The 21,338-nt window shown below is 37.5% G+C and overlaps 1 protein-coding gene across 1 annotated transcript in view; it reads right to left on the bottom strand.

The window, feature by feature from the left end:
• MYPN (myopalladin) overlaps positions 1-18,033 on the bottom strand; it is a 45,090-nt gene extending 27,057 nt beyond the window's left edge. The window contains exons 1-8 of the mRNA XM_008947406.1: positions 17,096-18,033; positions 9,286-9,461; positions 7,702-7,753; positions 5,336-5,483; positions 3,760-3,831; positions 3,403-3,544; positions 2,457-2,480; positions 310-426 (exon numbers count right to left, since the gene is read on the bottom strand). Of these exons, the coding sequence (XP_008945654.1) occupies positions 310-426; positions 2,457-2,480; positions 3,403-3,544; positions 3,760-3,831; positions 5,336-5,483; positions 7,702-7,753; positions 9,286-9,461; positions 17,096-18,033 (1,669 nt within the window). The remainder of the gene's footprint in view (positions 1-309; positions 427-2,456; positions 2,481-3,402; positions 3,545-3,759; positions 3,832-5,335; positions 5,484-7,701; positions 7,754-9,285; positions 9,462-17,095) is intronic.
• Positions 18,034-21,338: the final 3,305 nt, after the last annotated feature.

Here is a 21,338-nt window from a genome sequence, read left to right as displayed (position 1 = left end):
AAGAATCTGTTTTGACGTTTCCTCCTTTGGGCTCTACACCAAAGGGTTATTGAAACAGCAAACTAGACAGTCCATAGAGATTCAAAAAATGGCTGTTTGCCTGCATCTTGAGGTCAGCAGGAGTTGTGGTTTTGGAAGGGTTGTGTGGGATTGATTCACTAATTTTACTTATTCCTTCATCTTTCTAATAGGGGAAGGATGCTTGGAAAAGACCTAGCAATCCATATGTTTGAGAAGCAGCCTGGACTGCAGAGCACAGTAGCCTGCTCTGTATTTACTAGCAAGCAAAGCACAGTACCAAACTCTTACCTTTGACAGTTAGACGAGCTGTACTAGATACTGTGCCATACTTGTTGCTTGCAGTGCAGGTGAAACTGCCTGAGTCTTCTGAAAACACTTCAGCAATAACCAGAGTACAAATTTCCTCTGCAAAGCATCAGAACAGTATTACTACTTGAAGTGAATGTGCATTGAAGAAACACACAAAGCCTTGACTACTCTCATAGACATTTCCTTAAGGATTTCCACCTCGCTCAGTTTGATTTTAGTTTCATCAGTATTATCAGTTTTGGCAGCCTTTGTGTGCAGCAGCTGTTATCAGCATTGTCTGCAGCAACTGGTACCCTCTGTGCTCCAGCATGCCCAACGAAACTGAAGAACAGGTGTCAGCAGTGTTTGGAAAACATTAGAAAATGTGTTCCTAATCATGTGAAGTACAGACTTCCTCTCTGAAAAGCTTAAAATTTAATTTGGAGAAATATAGCGTAGCCTACACTCACAACTCAGATCTATGTATTTTTATGTTTTTGGTGGTTGAAAGATTATTTATAACTCAGTGGGAACAATTCAAGTGGAGTCCATCTGTAAGGTGAAGAAATCTCAAACACATACATATAGGCTGGGATTTTCTGAAAGTACCAGTGCAGATTTGGAGATAGAGGGGATTGTGCTAATTGTGCTTATAGAAAATTGCCTTTCCACTTCTTTGTGGAGAAGACAAACGGGCACTAAAACTGTGCTAGCAAAATTATACTAGCAAGAATTAAATTGTATCTTGAAAAGTCAGTCTGGGGTTATGACTTTCCTGCCTGACCAGTATCTGACTTGTCCAGGCAGCTAATAAATACCTATGGTGATGGGATTTTGAATCTTTTGTGTGGCTAGGTAGCTGGGATGAGGAGGGAGAGTAGCATCTGAAGTGTATTGAAACATGGCTGATAGCATTTTTTGAACTAGTCAGTGGCTATTTTGCAATCATTTTGCAAGAAATTTTCCTAAAGCTCTACAGGATTAATATTTTATGAGCGTTTCTGGAGAAGACCACACCACACTTAAACATGATTGTTTCATGTTATCATGGGAAAATCTAGTAGCAACAAAGAGATTATTTTCTAACAACTACAGGGGAATAATAATTTATTATACTACTAGGATTATAGAACTAGTTTAAGGCATTACAGTATCTGGTTTATAGTACTTGGATTTGCCAACCACTGCGTGCATGGAAATCCAGATTCCTTCTGAATGAGCAGCAGGTGATGAGGCAGTGACAACTGCACCCAGCTGATTGACCCTCTAAAAACTGCTTCACGTTACTCAGCAGTGATGCCACTGGACAGTAAAGGAACAGCATCGGTGGGTTCTGGTAGGAGCTCCATTTATTCATTCCTCAGTCTCAGCAAGAGACATTGCAAAGAGACGGATTCTCTTTCAAGACACTTTTGGGAGTAAAAAGCTTCTAACAGGGAAAGGAGAAGAGTTACAGAAGTTTATATTTCATAAGAATTAATACTCCTTTGGCATTTTTGGGTCTTAAGAAGGGCAGCTTTCTATTTTTAATAGTGAAAAGCATAACAGGGAGAGTGAGCATCTCATGGGGAAGTAATAAAAATCTATAAGGCTTTTTTGTTCATGTTATGCAGAGTAGCCTACATTCCACTCTGACCCTTGAAATTAGCAAATCCAGCCACTTTTATAGGTTTTGCTGATATCAGGGGTGGGACACCTGATGTGTTACTCTCATATTACGCTGGTAGGGAGCAAAGGGAATGGCTGACATGGCTAAACATCTGATGCAATGTTCCCTAACTGGTCAGCTAGATAAAAATAGCTCAGCCCTACATCATCTGGTATCCTCCTGAACCTCAGATATACAGAGGATCCTCATACATTAATTTTGCTAATCTTTAGCTCATAAGGTGCTAACATTTAGGTCCTAAGCTAGAACTGGGTCAAAGCAGAACAGAAACATATTCTTCAAAAGCGATAGAATTAATACAAATTACATGTTTATGGAACAGTCTACAGTGAAATGCATCTCACTAGTAGCTACAGAATGTGGCAAAAATAAGAAAGTATGTTAATTAAATTATGGAGTTTAAATAATTAATATTCTGTGAAGTTAAATCACCACATTTGTATAATCAAAAAGATATGAGCCTTTTGATGATTCTCACCTGGTTCAGCCATTGATCGTGGTTCTGAAGGGAAGAAGAGCAGAATTAGTAGATTGAATATACTGACTTTTGCCAATATTTTTTTTCCCTTAAACACTAAATATGAAGATTGATCTTGTCAATATGATGGAATGCTCCTTTTGATCCAGTTTTCTGTTTAAGGTGTGGTGGAGATAGCCAGGCCTTGTACTCAATGGTATGTCAAATCCACTGAATAGCATGAACACGTATGAACGATTTTGAGAAGGTATAAATAGGAAATACATTTGAAAGAAGTATTTTTTGGAAACATAATACTACTTTATTGTGTTTTGAACACAATTTCTGAAATCATTTCACAGATGAAATCAAGTTATGATAAGACACGGTTTCATTTAGGTTTAGTTTAGTGTGGTATTTGCATTGAGTTTTAGCAGTTTTAGCATTCCGATGACTTACGATGTTTTGACTGCATTTGAATATTGAACTATATGTTTATAACCTGTCATGTATCATGTGCACACACATGCATGTGGAAGCATGCTATTGTGCACATCAGGTTACTTTTGTGGATGAATAAGCAATCCACTGCTCATAAGCACTATTATAATAGCACGTGACTAAAAGGTGAGGGATTTCTGGACAGTGGAACTCAACATAAATGATGCAAACCCAAAGTCAAACAGCAGAAATAGGACTAAATTAGAAAAGGACATTGAAATGGCAAAGGGATCAAAGCAGAAGGCAGAACAATTCAGTAGTCTCAGGAATCTCAGGCAAATTCTACTTGTGAATATGTTGTTCAATTCATCCACAGTTTTGGCTTCTGGAACCCAGATTTATTGCCATAAATATGGCTTATGTAGTTCTTACCATTGTAATAGGAAATTCAAGGTGTTACTATGTGAGCAATTTTGTTGCTTGCCTGTATTTTCTTAGACACAACATTTCCACGCAAGAAACATACTTTTCTGTAATATCCTAAAATCTGGCGAATCTTCTATCAGTGTTCCTTCTCTATACCATTCAACCTTGGGGGAAGGAGCTCCTTTTACCCGACATTCAAAGACAACAAGCTGCCCCTCAGAAGCTGAAATATCCTGTAACATCTAATAGAGAAAATGAATAGACAGTCAGTAAATGTCTCCTTGGTCTGGAAGTAATACTGATTTCAGTAAGATTTCATAAAGCCACTTAAAATCCTTGAATGGCTTAAGAGATGCATGATTTCTTTTTTTATCTTTCAAAGCTAGAAATTTTTTGGTATCTCTCCATACAATTAATTGACCTCTTTAGTTTTCAAAGATGTCGTAGAACAAATTACCTTTGTAAATACAGGAGCAGCAATTATAGGTCTTCCATCCAGTCCTTGCAAATAGTTAGTGGGGCTTTGAGCCTGTAGATTGCAAAATATCATATGAAGATGTTTAGGTGCACAAAGGTTATTTTTCTATATACAGGAGAAACGTGATTTTGAAAGGACACAAAAGAGATCTTTGTGGGCAAAGTCCAAAGCAAAATACTTAATGCAACAAATAAAAGTTGCTCTGTTGTAGACACCTGCTAATGATCGTCCTGGATGGGTTACTGTCTGAGCAATGAAGATGCTGTTACTGCCTTATTGAGTTAATCATGGGCAGGAAAACTTCCCTGCAGTGTATTGTAACATCTTTCATTAATTCTTCACTGAGTGGAATCTATGTAGGCTCCTGGGTGGTAGTTTCCTTTTAAAAATTCTTAATTACAAAATATATATGTGGAAAAGTAAAGTCCAGTCATGTTCATGATTGCTACTGTAATTCTCCTTTACCAAGCCAAATTTACAGAGGTGGAATTGATCCTACTCAGTGAAACTGGAATGAAATTTTTCTTCTCCTGGGAAAGCTTCTTATATAATTTAATTAACAGAGTTTTTAATTTTAGTGAAATAGAAACTGCCTCCAAACAGCAGAATTAGTAAGTCAGTATCTCCATTAACACAGCCAAATTTTATAGATTATGTCTTATAAGCTAACAAGATAAAAAGTGGTAATTTTTGAGATAACTAACACTCTCGATTTGGGCAACTTCTGTCAAAATGGCAAAATGCCACAAAGGCTTAGTTTTGTTTTCTTTGTGATTGAAAGTAAATGTGCATTACTTCAGCTATTCAGTATTTCTTTATTGGTTACCATCTAATTCTAGGCTGTCAACATTGAAAAGGCAGCATAAAGCGAGTTTCTCATTAACTTTTCAGTTTTAAGTAAATATGGGTTGTCTTTCTTATTAGGAAAGAATTCACAGTTAAAAATATTCTGATAGTTTGCAACAAAGAGGACTCAAAATGCATGCTCAAAATAATTAGAAACTCTTTGATTTGGATATTAAAATGTCATAAGTAAGCATCTCTACATACAAAAAAACCCATAGTGATATAGCTTAAAATAAGTTTCATTGAAAGAAAATATTTTAAAGTGAGTTCTGTAGAAAGGGAGAGGAAAAAGCTACAGGCTGCCACTATTGGAGGTGAATGAATCAGTCAGCAATGTGAAGAGAGCAGTGAGTTGAGCTCCACACCCAAGTGCCCTTCATGGCACGCGGTCTCTGACCTGCTGGAGCGCACACGGATTCCTGCCACTGGCTGAGCTAGCAGCAGCTGCTCCTTCTGCTCACCACCACAGAGAACCTCTAACCTGGGCATGAAAGGCCCCCTTCCCTTTGCCAGGTGCTAAAGGTCATCGAGGAGGCAGGAGAACTCTTCTGTGTACACAACTACTGTACAGCTGTAAGGTTCAAAGCTCAAATTCAACAGCAAAGCAAAAACTAGAAAATTTGGGGGTTCTGAGTCACAAGGTGTAGAAGAAACACCTTTTTAAGAACTTGATTTTGGTCCTTGAAATTCACCATATTGTCTCTCCTACCTGATTAACTGGTGTTGACACAGACTGGACAGGTACAGACACTGGCTGAACCATGGCAGATGGTGCCTTGGAGGTTTCTTGATGCTTGGTTGCAGTTCTGACGGCAGGAGATGCTGCATTCAAGGAGGTATCAGCTGGCTTTGGTTTGCTGTGGAATATTAACCAAAAAACAAGTTCTCTAATTGGAGGCTAGAGCTATGTGTGTGCCCCTTAGTTAGGTCTGTTCCAGCTACATGTCAACCCCAGCCTCATGTCTGGGATTGAATCCCAATTGATCTAAACTGATACATACTCCTAAGTAAACTGCTTTTTCTAAGCATCAGGCTTCATCTCTTGCCACTCTAATCTCTCGTACTTGGTTCTGTTACACCAAATGTAAGGAATGGCCTGGATTAACCCAATTGTAGCTTGAAAGCTGCTGTTACCAGCTCTGAGGTGCATGAGAGAGAAATGCTAGTTTCTCAGAGGACAGTGCTAGTTTCTCTTTCACTTCTCCCTGAGCTTGTGTGAAGAACTGGGCATAGAAGATAGTGAAAATGCATGGTCTGCTTGAATACAGATTCAATAATTTACTGCTGAAAAATTAAAAGAGAGATATGCTTTCTGACCAACATATGTTGTGTCAGGACGTGTACAGGTTGGCACCTCTTCACTTCTTCTAGGTTGTGTCTATATGGAAGTAAAAGAATTTACCCTATTTATTTTTGTTGCTAAGTAAAATAATGCAGACAATGAGGAGATGGTCTTTTTATTCAGTTTGAGGTATGCATTGGCTGCTCTGGAATGTACTACAGGTGCCCCCAGGAAAGCCTGCCTTCAAACCAGAGGAAACCTTACTCAGAATGAATGTACATTTGTTGAGATCACTGATTTCTCTTTTGCAATGGTGAACTTGTTTTGTACTTGTTCTTATATTAATTCCCTTCAATTACAGGTGTTCAGATGCGCTAGAACTGGAAGCTAAGAAAAAATGAAGACACTCTGATTATACCCAAACCTGATCTTTCATAATTCTGTCATTTGAGGACATCCCGCCACAATGTCCAAGCAGCATTCTTTTGTTTTTCCAAGAAACACAGAATACAACACATTACTTCAAAATTTAACGAGGTAAGGAACTTAGAGATGCCATCAAGTGATCAGAATCACGTTCACACTACATTAACACCTAATAAGATGAATAAAAAAAAAACCATTATGCCTAAGATGCTTGCAAAAGTCTGAGCTAGAACTATGAAAAACTTAGTAACTTCTCCCAAAACCTCTGAGATCTTCTTGATCTGAAGTTTTCTGTAAAACCCTTACATTTATCAGAGTCCATAAACCAATCCAATCTGGGGTATTCTATCACTTTGAAGTAAAATCACCTAAGACAGGATTTGCTGTCAGCCTGGGGTCTTCGGTCAAACACACTACAGTGTTCTCTGTTTGCATTGTAAAAGAAAATTATATTCCTAATGCAGATAACTCTCTTTAACAACTAGTAAAAAAAACTCTAAGATGCATAAATCTTAAAAATTTAAATTTTCTCTTTATAAAGCACTGCTTGCTTTTGGGGTTAAATTAATGCATACAAAGGAATTAAAAATAAAAGATTCATTGTTTTATTTTTCAGCCAGTCTGACTTCATTTCCATTTAATAGAAAGACCTTGATTCAGGAAAAATATAGATATTAACAGCATTGGATCAGGTTCTAAATGCACAGGAAATGGATTTCATTTAGGAAAAATTTTTTTTTTCTCCAGGTTTTAGATTACATCTGACACCTCTTTCTTTTTATAGTTAAGTAGTCTTTTATACCTATCATTTCAGTTTACACTGGTTCATTAACTAGATGATCTTTAAGGTCCCTTCCAACCCAAGCCACTCTATGATATGATTCTATGATATGTTTTAATTTCCTTATCTTAAATCTAAATAATCCATGTATAGCCATCTTCTGCTGAAAACTTCATGACGTACCATACTTTCCTATGAGAAATTTTACTACACTGTTTCTCCAAGTCAGACACTTAAATCAGCATTTAAGTTGGATCTAGTTAAATGGCATCTGGTTTAGTGAATTAATTTTAGTAGTTTGATCTTTAAGGTAACATATTTCTTCTTATGTTTGTATTTAATATTAATGTTTCAATTCTTAAGCTGAAGTTGAAGAATTCAACTTAAGATCTTGAAGAACATGAACACTACACAAGCAAATGTGTATTTCTTCCATGCTATTTGTAAAGTAAACAAACACTCAAACAAAACCCAACTAAGCCTAATGTGTTGGAAGTTGCAAAATATTAATGGGAATGGAAATGTCTGAACTTGTGGGTATTTTAACTGTAGGAAATATGAAACATGTAATTGATTTTAAACTTACTGATCCATTTCGTCTTTGATGATTTCACCTTCAGAGTCAGAAGAAGAGACTCCTATGAAAAAGAAAAAAAAAAAACAAAACCAAAAACATAGCAAAGGCATTTTTGAAGACGTTTATCTATGAATGATAGACACCTTTATTCAGATTTCCTTTAGAGCATTCTAAGAGAATATACTATAAAGCTATGCCAAAACAAGGGATCACATTGCAGAAGAGATCACAAGGCAGAAATGGGATGAGGTGCAATTGAAATGAGGAAAAGAGCATCCAAGAGTGAATGTACACCTGGTTCTTCCTTGGGTCCTCTTTAAAATGCCACTAGTATGATTTAGTCTGCAATTGCTGTTATGAATCAATTAAGAACTTTTTTTTTCTCAGACACCTGATACTATCTGTTTAAAAAAAAAATACAAAACCCAACAAACAACAGGGAAACACAGAACACCTGAAATCATAACTATTACTCTTAAACTAGTGTCTTGTTGCACAGTCTGGAGAAGGCACTAGCTCTGTTTACTAAGAGCTGTCTTACTGAGACATTTTACAGTTCTGATTCAGCCTTCACTGCATTTGGAATTTGCATTTTCTCTGCAGTTCCTGCCAGGGAGCATCTCCATCAGCCATGGCTTCTGTCCAACATCCACGAGTTAGGTAAAAGCAGGCCTTGGCCCCAGTCTCAAGAGCTAGTAAACCCCTGCCAGGCACAGACATCTCCCAGTAATGTCAGGGGCAGTGCAGATACTAAAAAAGGCTTCGTCCTTTCACTGTCAGATTAGAGATGTGAAAGAAGAATAACAGTAGAGCAAAATTAACCTTGTATTAAGCAGGGTAGTTACTTTTATTTATGAATGGTCCCACTGTTGTCAGTGATAGACCTCACAATGTGTTTCTCTAAATGAGAAATGGGAAAAAAAAGGGAAAAGAAAAGAAAACCAGTCAATGTGTTTATTTTCAATTTGTAATCTTGTTAACACAATGATGGATGCAATTTAAAACCTTATCCAAAAAAGTGTTAAAAAGAAATAAACAGACCTCTCTTAAGCCAAGTAGGATATATTAAAAAGCATAAGGAGAAAGAAAAGAGACCTAAATTGGCATACATATATATCCTGTTTTATTTACAGCATCTGTTGTGCAGGCAAAATATCAAATTGCTGGCATATTTTTTCTGCTTACTACCTCCCAATAATGGGTTAGAATGAAGTTATCCTATATTCAATTTGTAATGATGACTGTAGGGGAAATGGATTAATAAGAATTAGACAAAAGTTTAGGTTCTTATATTTCTGTAGAGTGCCACAGAAAAAAATACAAGGTTGCATCAGAATCTGAATATTTCTAGAGTCTGATCTGGCCATGAGATACAGAAAATCTCTGGGAAGCAACACAGTAAAATTATATGTAAAAGTGAGTCACTTTCTGAAGGGTAGACTACAGAGAAATAACAAAAATTAATAATGACAGAAAGTGTTGACTCTCTGCTACATATTTTTCTGTGACAAATCTCTTGCACAGTTAACATGCAAAATACATAATTATATCTTATTCCTGCATGACCAAATTCTGCAGCAATACTAATATTACCTTCTATGTATATCTCTGCAGAAGTGGAGTCTGTGCCATAAATGTTTGAAGCAAAGCACGAGTAACGTCCTGTATCCTCCTCAAAAGCTTCAACAATAACCAATGAGTGTCGATCACCTGTCTGGATAATTTGAATGTCTGGTGAGTTTTCAAGCTCCTTCCCTTCACAGTACCACCTGCAAAGCAAACAATATTGTGTATTAATGCAAACGACTTGACAACTAGAATGACAATGTTCAAAGTCTTTCTGATGATAAAACGGGTGGGGTTTAGCCTGAAGATTCTGAGAGCACTGCTGACAAGTGTTGAATCAATAGTCAGAGAAAAAAAATTTATGATTTTCATAAGATTCAATTACAGCAAATAATAGAGCTCGTTTCTTTGCCATATTTAAACGTGCTAACAAACTAGTTTATGTGACTCTAGCACATACTTACTCTTCTTGATATATACAGATTTCAGTATTAGAGTAGAAAAGCTCTGAATTTGGAAGGCTGTTGGTCCAGCTCTGAATTTCTCTTGAGACACATTCAGATCTCTATTGTGGTTTAAACTGTAGCAAAAAACCCCAACCCTAAGTCGACAAATTTACCTGAAACTTTTGATGCCAAAATTCACGTTGCTTCAGAATGTGACTGAAATTTACTATAATGTTACTCTTTGTTTTGTCATATATTTAAGACAATCTGCTTTTTATAAAGGATGGCATAAATGTATCACAAGGAGAGAGAAGCAATCTGTTACAGTATAGAGGCCCTTCCTTACAGGGACATGGCCGGTGAAACAGCTGGACCTTGAATTTTTTCTGCATCATATTGCTGTGTTTCACTTTCAAACCCAGCTAGACATCCAAGAATATAATGGGCCCTTCAGAGACTTCACTCTCATCTAAGGCGTTCCTCAGTCCCTCAGTATTCAAAAGGTTTGTTTCAGTAGAAAATGCAGGAATCCAAGCAAAAGTGAAAGCAGGACCTGAAAATACAGCTCCATAGGATGTGTTAATGACAGTAGCCATCAGCTCAACCTGAGAGTTAGTAGGAGGGGAGAGCAGACCTGATTGCTATTGCTTGATAATATGGAAGAGACAACAGAAAGAAAAGCAGGTTGATTTGCAGAAAAGATTCACATTTAGTAAGACAATCTAGGTTATATAGAGAAGGTGTAGTACTATGTATAGGGATTCAGAATTAAATCTTTGTGGTAATACTCAGAAATACTTGTATTTTTAGATAACCAGCTAAGTCTGAAAAGTCAAACTAAAGTGCATTCATCTTCACTGTAACTTTTCTCAGAAATATAGATAGGTATGAAACTCCACAAAAATACTTGTATTTTCTGTTTACTGCTGGTTTCTTAACTATGTATGGTTGATTAAATCATCCTGTGCATGTTTGGTGGAGGTTGTCATACTGATAATATTTTTTATTTACTTGATTTTAAAAAATAAGTGTTTCATCCATCTTTATAGAGTACTTTGGAAAAAGTACCTTCTAGCTTTTGTGTGCTTACAAATGCTATCAATGCAATGACAAACGTATTTGCTATTATATATTACAGCAAATAAGGTTAGTTGTGGAAAGTATAAGGATAAGGTTTTGGGTAATAAATTAGAATAAGTCATACTTCCTGGCTCATACTGTAAGGTACTTTTATACATTTCCATCTCAGATAATGTAGAAAAACAGTAACAAATTTGTTTAGACATTCAATTTTATTCACCTCTTGGAAGCACAACTTTTTTACAACTGTTAATGCTACAAACTGAGCATAATGAAACCCCAAATTTAATACGTTGGGGAGAAAAAAAAACAACCTATGAGACAGTCCACACAAATAGAAAATGATAATTAGTAAAAGTATTACGTGGAATTGAAAAAGGAACCTCAAAGGGACTGTGAGGTATGAAGGAGTACAGATCTGGAACTTAAATGCTGATGACATAGCTAAGAAGTAAACCATGCACTATTTGTGCTCCACCAGTCCTAGCTGTCCGACAGGGCTTTCTTAAAGTAGACAGGGTATTCCCCAGTCCACTTCCAGTTGCATGGTAGTGTAATCTGTAGCTGTACAGTCAACTGGCTTGAAAGTACAGCTTGGAAAGCGTACAGGTCTGCCTGTTATGGAGGGAAACTCCTGCACTGTAGATTGAATCATATTGCTTAACACAATTTCCCCTTTTAGAAAGTCAAACCTCTGCAGCTAGAGAGTGAGAACTTAAAAGTCTTCATTTGTGTCTACATCTGCTTATTAGCTTGAGCAGCTATGAAAAGCTGTTAAAGAGAATACCGATGTTCTAGAATTTGTTCTCATTTTCAGCAGCATCTTTTCAGAACATTAAAAAAAAGGCAAACCATTACACAAAATACTGTGCTATAATCACTAGTAAGATATAAGAACTCTTTCTATTAGTACTGATCAGCTTTTCCAGTTAAACTGTTGTGTTTGTGTAGAGATAAGTCTGCATTGCGTACCCTTGTGAGGCACAGTTCTAATTTTCTATAAGCAGATTTAAAAACACCATGTGCCTTATTTCTTCCACTTATTTTAGTGGTATGTGCAGTAGTATATATTCCATTAACGGACTCAAACAGACAGTGAAGCACAACTGATTTAATTCATTTATTTGCAGTTATTTTTTCCTTTGACTAGTCCAAAATCTGCAACATAAGTGATTTAAAACTTCAGGAATAAACTTCTCTTTGAAACCTGTGTTTACTTCTCCTATGTAGTGTATTCTTCAGCTGCTATTTTCACCATAATGTAGAATTATTTTGAGATTAAGCTGAGAAAAAGTGTGGTACATGTCTGTTATCTCTTCACAATCCTTATAAATGAAAAACAATTATCTAATGTGAACTTAAGCTTTATGTAAATGTTTGGTATGGCCAAAGGTTTGTTGCTTGCTTATGACAAAAATTCCTTGCTTATTAACATTTTATTTTATTCTTACCATAAAAATGTTTTACGTGGTAGCAATGAAATGTCAGTTCCAAGGGGAGTTCTGACATTGAGATATGTGGCATGACTGGAGTAGCAATACTCTCTGCCACTGACATTTCAGTCCTGCCATGAATTCATCATACAAGGCAGGTTCACATTAAGCACAAGCAGTGTCATCCACTGTGCCAAATTCATACTGGGTCTTAATCCATTGACTTGACTGGAGTTGCATGTAAAAGAAGTTTGGCTCTCTAGACTTTAAGCAATAAAAGAGATAAATGCTTTCATTAGGCAGCCAGGTGATCAGTCTTAATCAGTCTTAGGTGACTTCAGAGCCTTTAAAAATCTGTGATTAGTTGTAGATCTAGTCTCCTTAAACAAAGCAGCACTAAACTGTACTTCTTAAGCTTTGTATGCCTGTGTTAAAGAATGTGTTCATGGAAACCTTATGACATACAGCCCGTTTTTAGAACATCAAATCCTCATGACACTTCCAGGATAGCTGTGTATGCCAAATCATGCAATGTGATTCATAAGTAAAATTAACCTAGGAGTGATGTGCCAAACAGTTTGGAAAACTGTAGGCACCTCTGAACTTGGAATAAGGAATTCTCTCCTCATGGAGAAGAGTGAATGCCACACTTATCATTACTCATATAGAAACAGAGCTGTAGAAGGAAGCATGAGGAGGAGGTCATCAAAACCTTTAACACTTTGGAAATATGCTGCACACTTCTCTTAAACGCTTATATCTAACCTGCAGTATAGTTAGAGTAATCAATCATTAATTGTAGTGGTGCTCTTTAATTGCAAACTAACATTTGAGAGAGCTAGAGGCCCATGTACCATATCTCAGTCTTTGTCTCTTCTCTGATATTCAGCTGATGATACTGAAAAATGGGCAACACTTCCCTGTAACCTCTCCTGGGACAGGTAGGCTGAGCCAGCGGCCTCTGTCCCGCGGGCGTGTTACGTTAAGGCTGAGTTATCTTAAAAAGCAGATGGTCAGGTCCACCTGTATTCAGACAAGCAGGATTTAGCTTTCCATATACTGATATTTCAAACCAGTTTCTAGTTTCTTCTCTTGCTTGACAGTTTTCTGTCCCTCAGTGAACCCTTCTATACACCAGATAGTTACCTACCAAGCCTGTCAATTATACTGCTTTATCCTTACCAGTGATATTTTGACCCTAATCCATCATGAATGTCATTTACACCATTTCTTACATCTTCAAATTAGTTTTTCATTCTTACTTTCAAATATGGTCTCTGTCCATCATATTTTCCAGTTCATTCCTGTGATCACCTTCTTTCTAAATCTTCTGTCTCTTAATTTCTCTCTTATAATCACCATTACATCAGTTTAACCACCTGATTGTTCCTAGTGTTGACTGAGAAACTGCAATACAGAGCTTGTTGAATCTTGTTCTTGTTTCACAATGCTCTGGGTTCCCATGATACCACTTCTACATCATAAGTGTTTAAGTTATAAACATTATTAGTAACTTGGGATTCCTTTCTATGGTTAGGAAGTGCATTTCAGGTCAAAGGACACAGGTAAGCATGTATTAGCACACTTGTGTCCAAAAGAGGCCCAAAGGAGGCTTGTTTACTGAGCTTGGTCATTCAGCTAAGCTGGAGGAAGAAGACATCATGCCTTAAAGCCACTCAATGTCAAGCTTTCTTTTATCAGTTGCTACCTTGCCAGTTAGTCCTTCCCTGGGACTACTGATTTTTGTATCTCTCTTGCTTATCTGTTACAGTTCTTCTTTCCTTGCCCAGCTCCACAGATACTGAATGAAGTCACCAGAAACCTCTGAAAACTGTTACCCTCAAAGCAACAGGGTTGCAGTTCTGAGCTCAGTTCTGAACACAGTTCCATGACTATGGCCAACAAGATGCTCCCTCCACTAATTTGGAATATTGGAATCTGCCCAGCAGATCAAAGACAAGAACTATGTTTAGTGAAAAAAACCCTTCATTCTCATGGTCCCCATGGTTAATGGAACACATACCCTGATGTACATTATGTCTTCTGGTTTCCTTTTGCCATAGCAGTGAGTAAAAAGGCCATGGTCACCGGCAGCACATGAGCATTTATCACTCAGGCAAATGAATCTTTTTACAGTCTTTCTGAGTGTTACTCCTATAAATTGGTGGAGTTGAAAGAATCTTGGATGAGTAGGATGAAAGTTTTGTTAACAAATAGTTATGATCAGGAAACTCTGTTCAAGAAGCAAACATTCCCAGCTTTCTCCTTAAAACAGCACATACATACACACACAGAGAAACACATTGGGAGAGAGAGTTCAAAATTGCCCCCTTGTGATTTATCTTTTATTTGTTAGTTTAAATTGTGAAACTGGAATCTGAGCCTGATCTTTTTCTTGAGCTTGACTGCTTGGTATCAATTTTCCCTATGGGTCTTCTTTCTCCCTGTCCCTGCTTCCCTTGGCTTAAATTACAAATAGTCCTCATCCAATTCTGTGGAATCAAGCAGTCCCTGAATTGGGTACACAGGCATCCTAGCCATCCCTGGATACTCCATGGGATGAGTCATTGTTCCTGGGTTCTCTGATATGCCTTTGTGAGGCTTCAGTGACTTTATGGTGTCAGCTTCTAATTCAGATAGTTGTTAAACACCTAAACCTAGATGGCATGAACACTTTGTCAGTTTTATGTGCATGCCAGTGGCATGGGCATGATGTGTTGTTGTGGCCTTCTGGAGAAAAACATAAAATCAACATTGTGTGCCAGAGTACATGTCTCTAAACAAGCAATTCAGTGTTCACCTGTAATGAAAGCAGTCCAGACTGAGTTTGTGTATGAGTCTGTATACACAAGAGAAGATTATTTCAGTTGTTTTCTTTGTATTCCAAACTATGAATAATGAGAGAAAAACCCAAACAGTTCTCATGTCCATGGATCCTACTAACATTTTAAATATAAAAAAAGATTTATCAGGGCAAGTGTCTGAAGAAGTAAGTCTCAAAGTCTTCATAAGCAAGAAAAGTCTTCCCAAGCTGTTTCTAATATCTAGGGGAGGACGATATTCCCTGTCTGTTTTCTGTCAACCCCCCCAAATTTCTGGCACTGTTTTCTCTTTTAATCAGACTCCTCTGTGAATTTAAGGACTGAACACAATACAACATTTATAATGGCATAAGTTCCATCATGAGAATGCCTAAAAATTGTTAATTAAAGCAGTGAGTTTAGATAATAAGCATAGTAGAAAGCACATTTTTCCCAAATGAGTGTTTTTTTCTCCAGCTTTAGAACCGATTCCTCTTCTACAAACAAACAATTTAGTACTTTGGAAATTCACATTCCTGTCATGGACGAGAGACCCTGTGTGGCACCGTGGATCAAGGCCTTGTTAGGGACTGAGAAACTACTGAAAGCACTACTGGGTCAAAATGGTCTGGCAGTCACAGTTCAGTCTTCATGACAAGGCTGTCCATAACAAGAGGATTCATTTGCAGATCCTTATTGCTATGTACTTAATAGTGCATTGTAAAATCTTCCTTCTGAAAAACTAGCAACTGGTGTGCCAAAAATCCAAAGGAGTGGAAGACAAAGATTCTTTACCACAAAGATCTTTGGACCTTCCGTTTTTGGACATTGAGATGGTTTTCATTTGATGATTGTGCCTATTAGTTCAGGGAGAAAGATGATAAAAGGTGTTGACTGCAGTAGGAGTGGTAGTAGTGCTGTACTCGGCATTGGCAGAATGTACAAGGAGGACAGTGAGCTGACAATTGGAAAAAGTGGACCATCTGTGAAGCTCAGAGTCTTTTAATTAGATGCTGAAGACGCAAGTAGTTCTTTTTAATGTTTAGGAAAACACACAGATTTCTAAAATGCCTGTAAAAAGATAGGCAACCATCTAGACTAAGGGTATCTATTTATGATACTGCAGATACGAGGATGCAAGTATTATGTCTCAGAAGGTGGATAGTTTTCCTTTCTATTGGATTGGTACAGTCCCAGCAAAGGAAATAGAATTCCACCCCTGTGAGTGAGAGGTAAATTTGATTAATGAGCTCTATACGAACAAATTTAGATCTAGGATGCTGATGAGATCTAAGGATTTTCAAGATAAATATGAAAGTTATTATAATCTGTTTCTTATTCCACTGATGTAATTGATGAATAAAGTGTAGCTTTTTCACATTTCCTTTCATCTCCAGTGATCTTTGCAAATGTTACTTGTTCAGCTTTCAAAATCCTCATAGATATAGGTCCAAATGGAAGCATCAGAATTAGCAGGCTAGTCACACAACATGACTAAGTATCAATTAATAAAAGGGTCTTATATTTGCTAAAACAGAAGTGTTTTTTCTAAGGTTACAGCGGAATAATTGTCAGAATCTGAAATAGAACTGAGCTCTTCCTGGTTATTTATGTAATGACTTAAATGAACTCCTTCCGCTCTGTTCACATATAGGTGATTTTGCTTTATAGGATCCTGTATAATAATCTCAAATACCTTCAGACATCAGTATGAGGTATCAAAGACATTGGTGTTTTTAACAGGTTTACACAGTTGGTCTTAATTTCCATAAAGACAACTAACTTTTCTCACTACAGAGTTAGCACTTTCTTTTCATTATGGAAGCACAGCATTTAAAAACTGTTCTTTAACATTCAAAGAAAGTAATGTGTCCCCAGATGTGTTGTCTTTAAAAAATAAGCAACCTTTTGTATGATTTAAAGAAAGACATTTTTTTCCTAGTCTGTTTTAATAACCAAAATCAAGAGACTTCTGCTACAGGTTACTGATATATATATGTAACAAAATATCTGGAAGGAATAAGACATACACCTACCATTACAGAAGTATAAAATGACAAGTGCAGAATATGTTTACCTGACTTCAGGTGCTGGGATTCCTACCACAATGCAGTCCAATTGCACTTTGGTTCCTTCAGGAACTTCCCTGCTCTTCAGTTTTTGAGTAAAGCGTGGTGGTTGTCCCATAGGCTCATCAGAACTTACAGATGCAGATTCTGACTCTGTTTTTAGCTCTGCACTCGTTAATTGATTGATCGATTCCAGGTTTGCTGCCTGTTGATCATCTATATGTTCAAACGTTTTCTCTGCTTTGTTTTCCAAGTCTTGAGGTACTGGAATGCAAAGTCGTTCTCTGTTTTCTGATGTGCTAGGTAGGCTAGAGCTACCTTTTTGAGCAAGCTTATTCTTAGACTCTATCCTGCTCCTGTAGTTTTTGCATGTTCGGGGTCTTATTCTTTCAGAATTGTGAGCTTTGAAAAGTGATGAAAGCTCCTCAATAAAATCTGCTGCCTTGTTCAGAAATTCCTTTTTTGATTCCGATTCAGAAGGGAGGTGTTGTTTCTTTAGATCTTGAGAGCTCCCTTTGGAACTGTTTGTATTTCTGACATGGTCCTGACAAAAGTCTGAGTGCAGGCCATTGTCCGATGTTTTCAAAGCTGTAGACTGGGCCATTTGTTTGCGTTTTCCTGTGTTTTTCAGCTGATCTGGGAGATGCTGTGAATGTGCCTGAAGCTCCTCCTGTTTAGTTTCCAGTGGATTCTGATCAATGGCTTGTCTTGCCAGGTTTACACTTTGATCTAGTTCTTCTTGGCTCAAAAAGGCAGAGAGATCTGGAAGGTCATCTTGGGCAGCTACCTCATCTGAATCACCAGAAGCGTTGCCGTAATGGAAATTATGAGAAGATGGTTCTGATCTGCTTCTTTCACTCTTCCCTTGATGTTTAGTTTCAGCTAAATAACTTTCTCTCAGAAGTTGAGATATTGAAGTTGAGGATTCTGAACTGTCGTCTTGCATGCTGCCAACAAAAAGGACAAATAGGACCACACCTTATCAACAGCAAATTTTTTGATTGCACACTATTACAGGCTTCTGAAAAGCAGAACACATTGTTCCAAGTGCATCTGTGTGCTGAATCTTAACTTTTAAGTATGGCCTTGTTTTACAGGCCTTCTTCTGTATATACTGCTGGAGATTCTATTGCCTTCACCCAGGAAAATTCATCCTTTATCACTTCCTGCCATTGGTAGCCTTACATAGCTAAAGCAACTGCCAGCATGGTAATTCAGACTTTGTTCCAGGCAAAATTTCACCTACAGAGCTATTAACTGAGTTTTGATGTTAAATCTTTATCTTTGCTGGTGTGTGTTTCACAGCTAAGAGTCAACCTCATCAGATAAACACTGACTATTTCAAGGACCGAAAGTTGTGAAAGTGTAACATACTTTTAAACTAAGTAAATTTTGCTTCAAAGACACTGTAGGAGTAAGTAAATGAACCCTCAAAAGCATTGGAGGGATGAGAGGAGGAAGGAAAGGGGGAGAGAAGAACAAAAATGTTCTATAATGACAATTTTTAATTTCAAATTCTTAAAGATAGTGCACTACATGAAGCAATAAAGATGCTAAATGTTCTAAACCTTCTTAAATTAAGCTTATTTATAATGAGCTATTTAAAGTAAGTAGAGAATTATGTCATTGTTTGATATGACCATCATTTGTAATATAGGCCTTTCAAAATCATTCTTATGTCATCCTGATTCTGAAAAAAATGTACCACAGATGGGGAGACTGTATCAGAAAGCCCATACTTAACCTGCATGCCTGATAAGCAATGCTCAAGTATCCTTTTGAATACTGAAGTTCTTCTGCATAATATTCTCCCTTTTATTTACACAAGAGCCATTATGAGCGTAGAGTGAGTCAGACATCCTATTTACACACTCATCTTAAGGTGGCTTAAATGTGAAGACAAATAAGACAAATACGCTTTGCAACCTTTCACAAACAGAAACAAGTGTGTGACTGTTTGCAGGATGGCTCTCAGAATATGCAGTGCAGTGTCTCTCTCCCATTTCATTTATGGGCTGGCAAGTCTTGCTGTGATGGGTTCAAATATTCCTACCCCAAGGTGTCTGATTTGTTGCACTGAAGGTTCTGTTCCTGTCTGGGCATGGAGAGAAGGAACACGTGTGCCCTCACCTCAGCCATTTCCATTTGTAGCCTTATGCAACAGCTTCAGTTGCCAGAGAAAGAGAAGAAAAGTAAAAATGGCATCGCTGATTTGAAAAACTTTCTGCTCTGCTAGCAGGACAGTTGTCCCTGGAAAAGGGCTGGTAAAAAGTAAATGAGATGGTAGTATCTCATAGTGCTGCAGTATTCTTCTTGGAATACAAGTATTGACCCTTATTTACAAAAAGGAGAGCTTCAGTTTAAACTGTTTATACTCTTCTTCAATGAATGAACATAAAGCTGTGGTATCTTGATAAGCATTTTGAGACCTTAGTTGCTCCACTTGAGGCACAATTGGTTACACTGAAATTCTTTTTTTTTAATGTAAGGTTTTGGCATTTTACATTTATTGATTTTGTTTGGTAATATGAAACAAGCAAAATCAGTAAGCCAACAAAGGCACCCAATAAGAATATTTGTAAGTTTGGGCATGTTCAAAAATGGTAAATAAAATGCTGTATAAATTATATGCTTCTAAGCACCCAATCTAGTCCCTGCAACTGAGCCAGGTTCCACAATACTAATTGAACACTTGGTGTTGAATTATCTGGCAGTGTTTCAGTGAAGCTGTGGCACACAAGAGAACATTGATTTGGGAAGCCCATATGAGATAGTGTTGTAGTTGTTTTGTGACTGGAGAGAGTATGTAATTTAACCTCTTAAGAGAACAAAGAGGCCTCCGTGCAGCTTGAAGTTCCTGCTCTATGGATACTACTTTTGCTTGCTCAGCTTTTACTTCTCAAACAGCTGCACAACCTTACTGAGGCTGAACGTGTTTAAGGGGTTGTATTATCTTGTTTATGTGCTGATAGCATACTACGTGCTGTGAAGGTCACAGCTAAAGCTACAGTTTCAGCTCTGAAGAGTTGAAATGCATTCTAACATAAGGAGTTTACAGCTGGGAAGACAAACATCACATGTGAATGAATTGCAGACCTAGAATACGGCAGTAACGTAGGACAAGTTTCCTCTAGACCTCCACCCCATGTGCTGCTGTGTATCTATTTTAGAAATGAAGGGAGGAAGCAGAGCCATAGCCAGCTCTTCTCTCTGCAACAAGCAGCTGGCTTAGCCTGCAAAAAGAGCATTGTGTGCTTTTAGTGGGATGCCAGAGAAGGTACATAGAGTCTCTCAGAATATCTCTGGAGGGATGCAGCTCCACCCTAACCTCTCTACATGTGGCTACGGTTAAATTATAACGCTCAGCTGTATGCATCTGTGTGTAGCTTTAGATGCTCCCGTGGAAGGCTGTATCCTACCTACTCAGAGAAGCATGTATTTGACATGGTTGCAAAATTTAGCTTGTTACATTTCTTGGCCACTCTTTCTGAAGCATGTCAGAATGGCACATCTTCATTTCATCTTAGTGTCTGTAAAGGTCATCAGAGCTGGAAAAAGATGATGCAAATCTTCAGAGAACACTGGCCACTCTAAGGGGGAAATGCAAGTAGGGAGATGATACTGTGTGATCAAAACCTGCCCCAGTCAAATGAAGTTAAAGAACTCCTATGATTATTTTGTTGATAGAGGGTATATGAAAGTCATCTGATCTGACTATTCAGGGTTTCATTTTCCTCTGTTGTACAGATATTGCTTAGTTTTCTCATTTGGTGCTATGTCCATTTCAACAGAAGTTGTTAACTCACAGTGCAGCTTTTTCTGCAGATAACCATAGCAAAGGAACTGGTTTTCACTACGTTTTTTTTGAGATTTTGTTCTGGGCCTTGTTTGTCTTCTAATCACCTTTTGAACAAAGCAGTGAGTGAAACACGAAAGAATTTCTGTTAATGTGAGAAATAATTTCTGCTAATTCCCTTACGGACTACTACTGCAGTAGGAGAAGATGTTCTCAAAGAAGATGTGTTGAGATTGACAAAATAGCTTTATGATTCTAGTCTGCAAAAAAAAAGTCTAGTGAAGAAGCCATTGTCTGATTGCAAAAAGAACAAAATCACAGTGCAAATTACTGCAACGTAAGAAAACCAGGAGTGCCTATACCTGGTGAAAATATATAATAGAGGAAATTGAAATAGTTAAATCAAAACTTCCTTGTACTGATGGTTAATTTTGGCTAGCTGTAATGCAGATGTA

This window comes from Merops nubicus, unplaced genomic scaffold (genome assembly GCF_000691845.1).
Source record: "Merops nubicus isolate BGI_N331 unplaced genomic scaffold, ASM69184v1 scaffold28570, whole genome shotgun sequence".
Lineage (NCBI taxonomy): Eukaryota > Metazoa > Chordata > Aves > Coraciiformes > Meropidae > Merops > Merops nubicus.
Note: the sequence above shows the minus strand (reverse complement) of the source record. Positions and strands in the feature narration are given on the sequence as shown.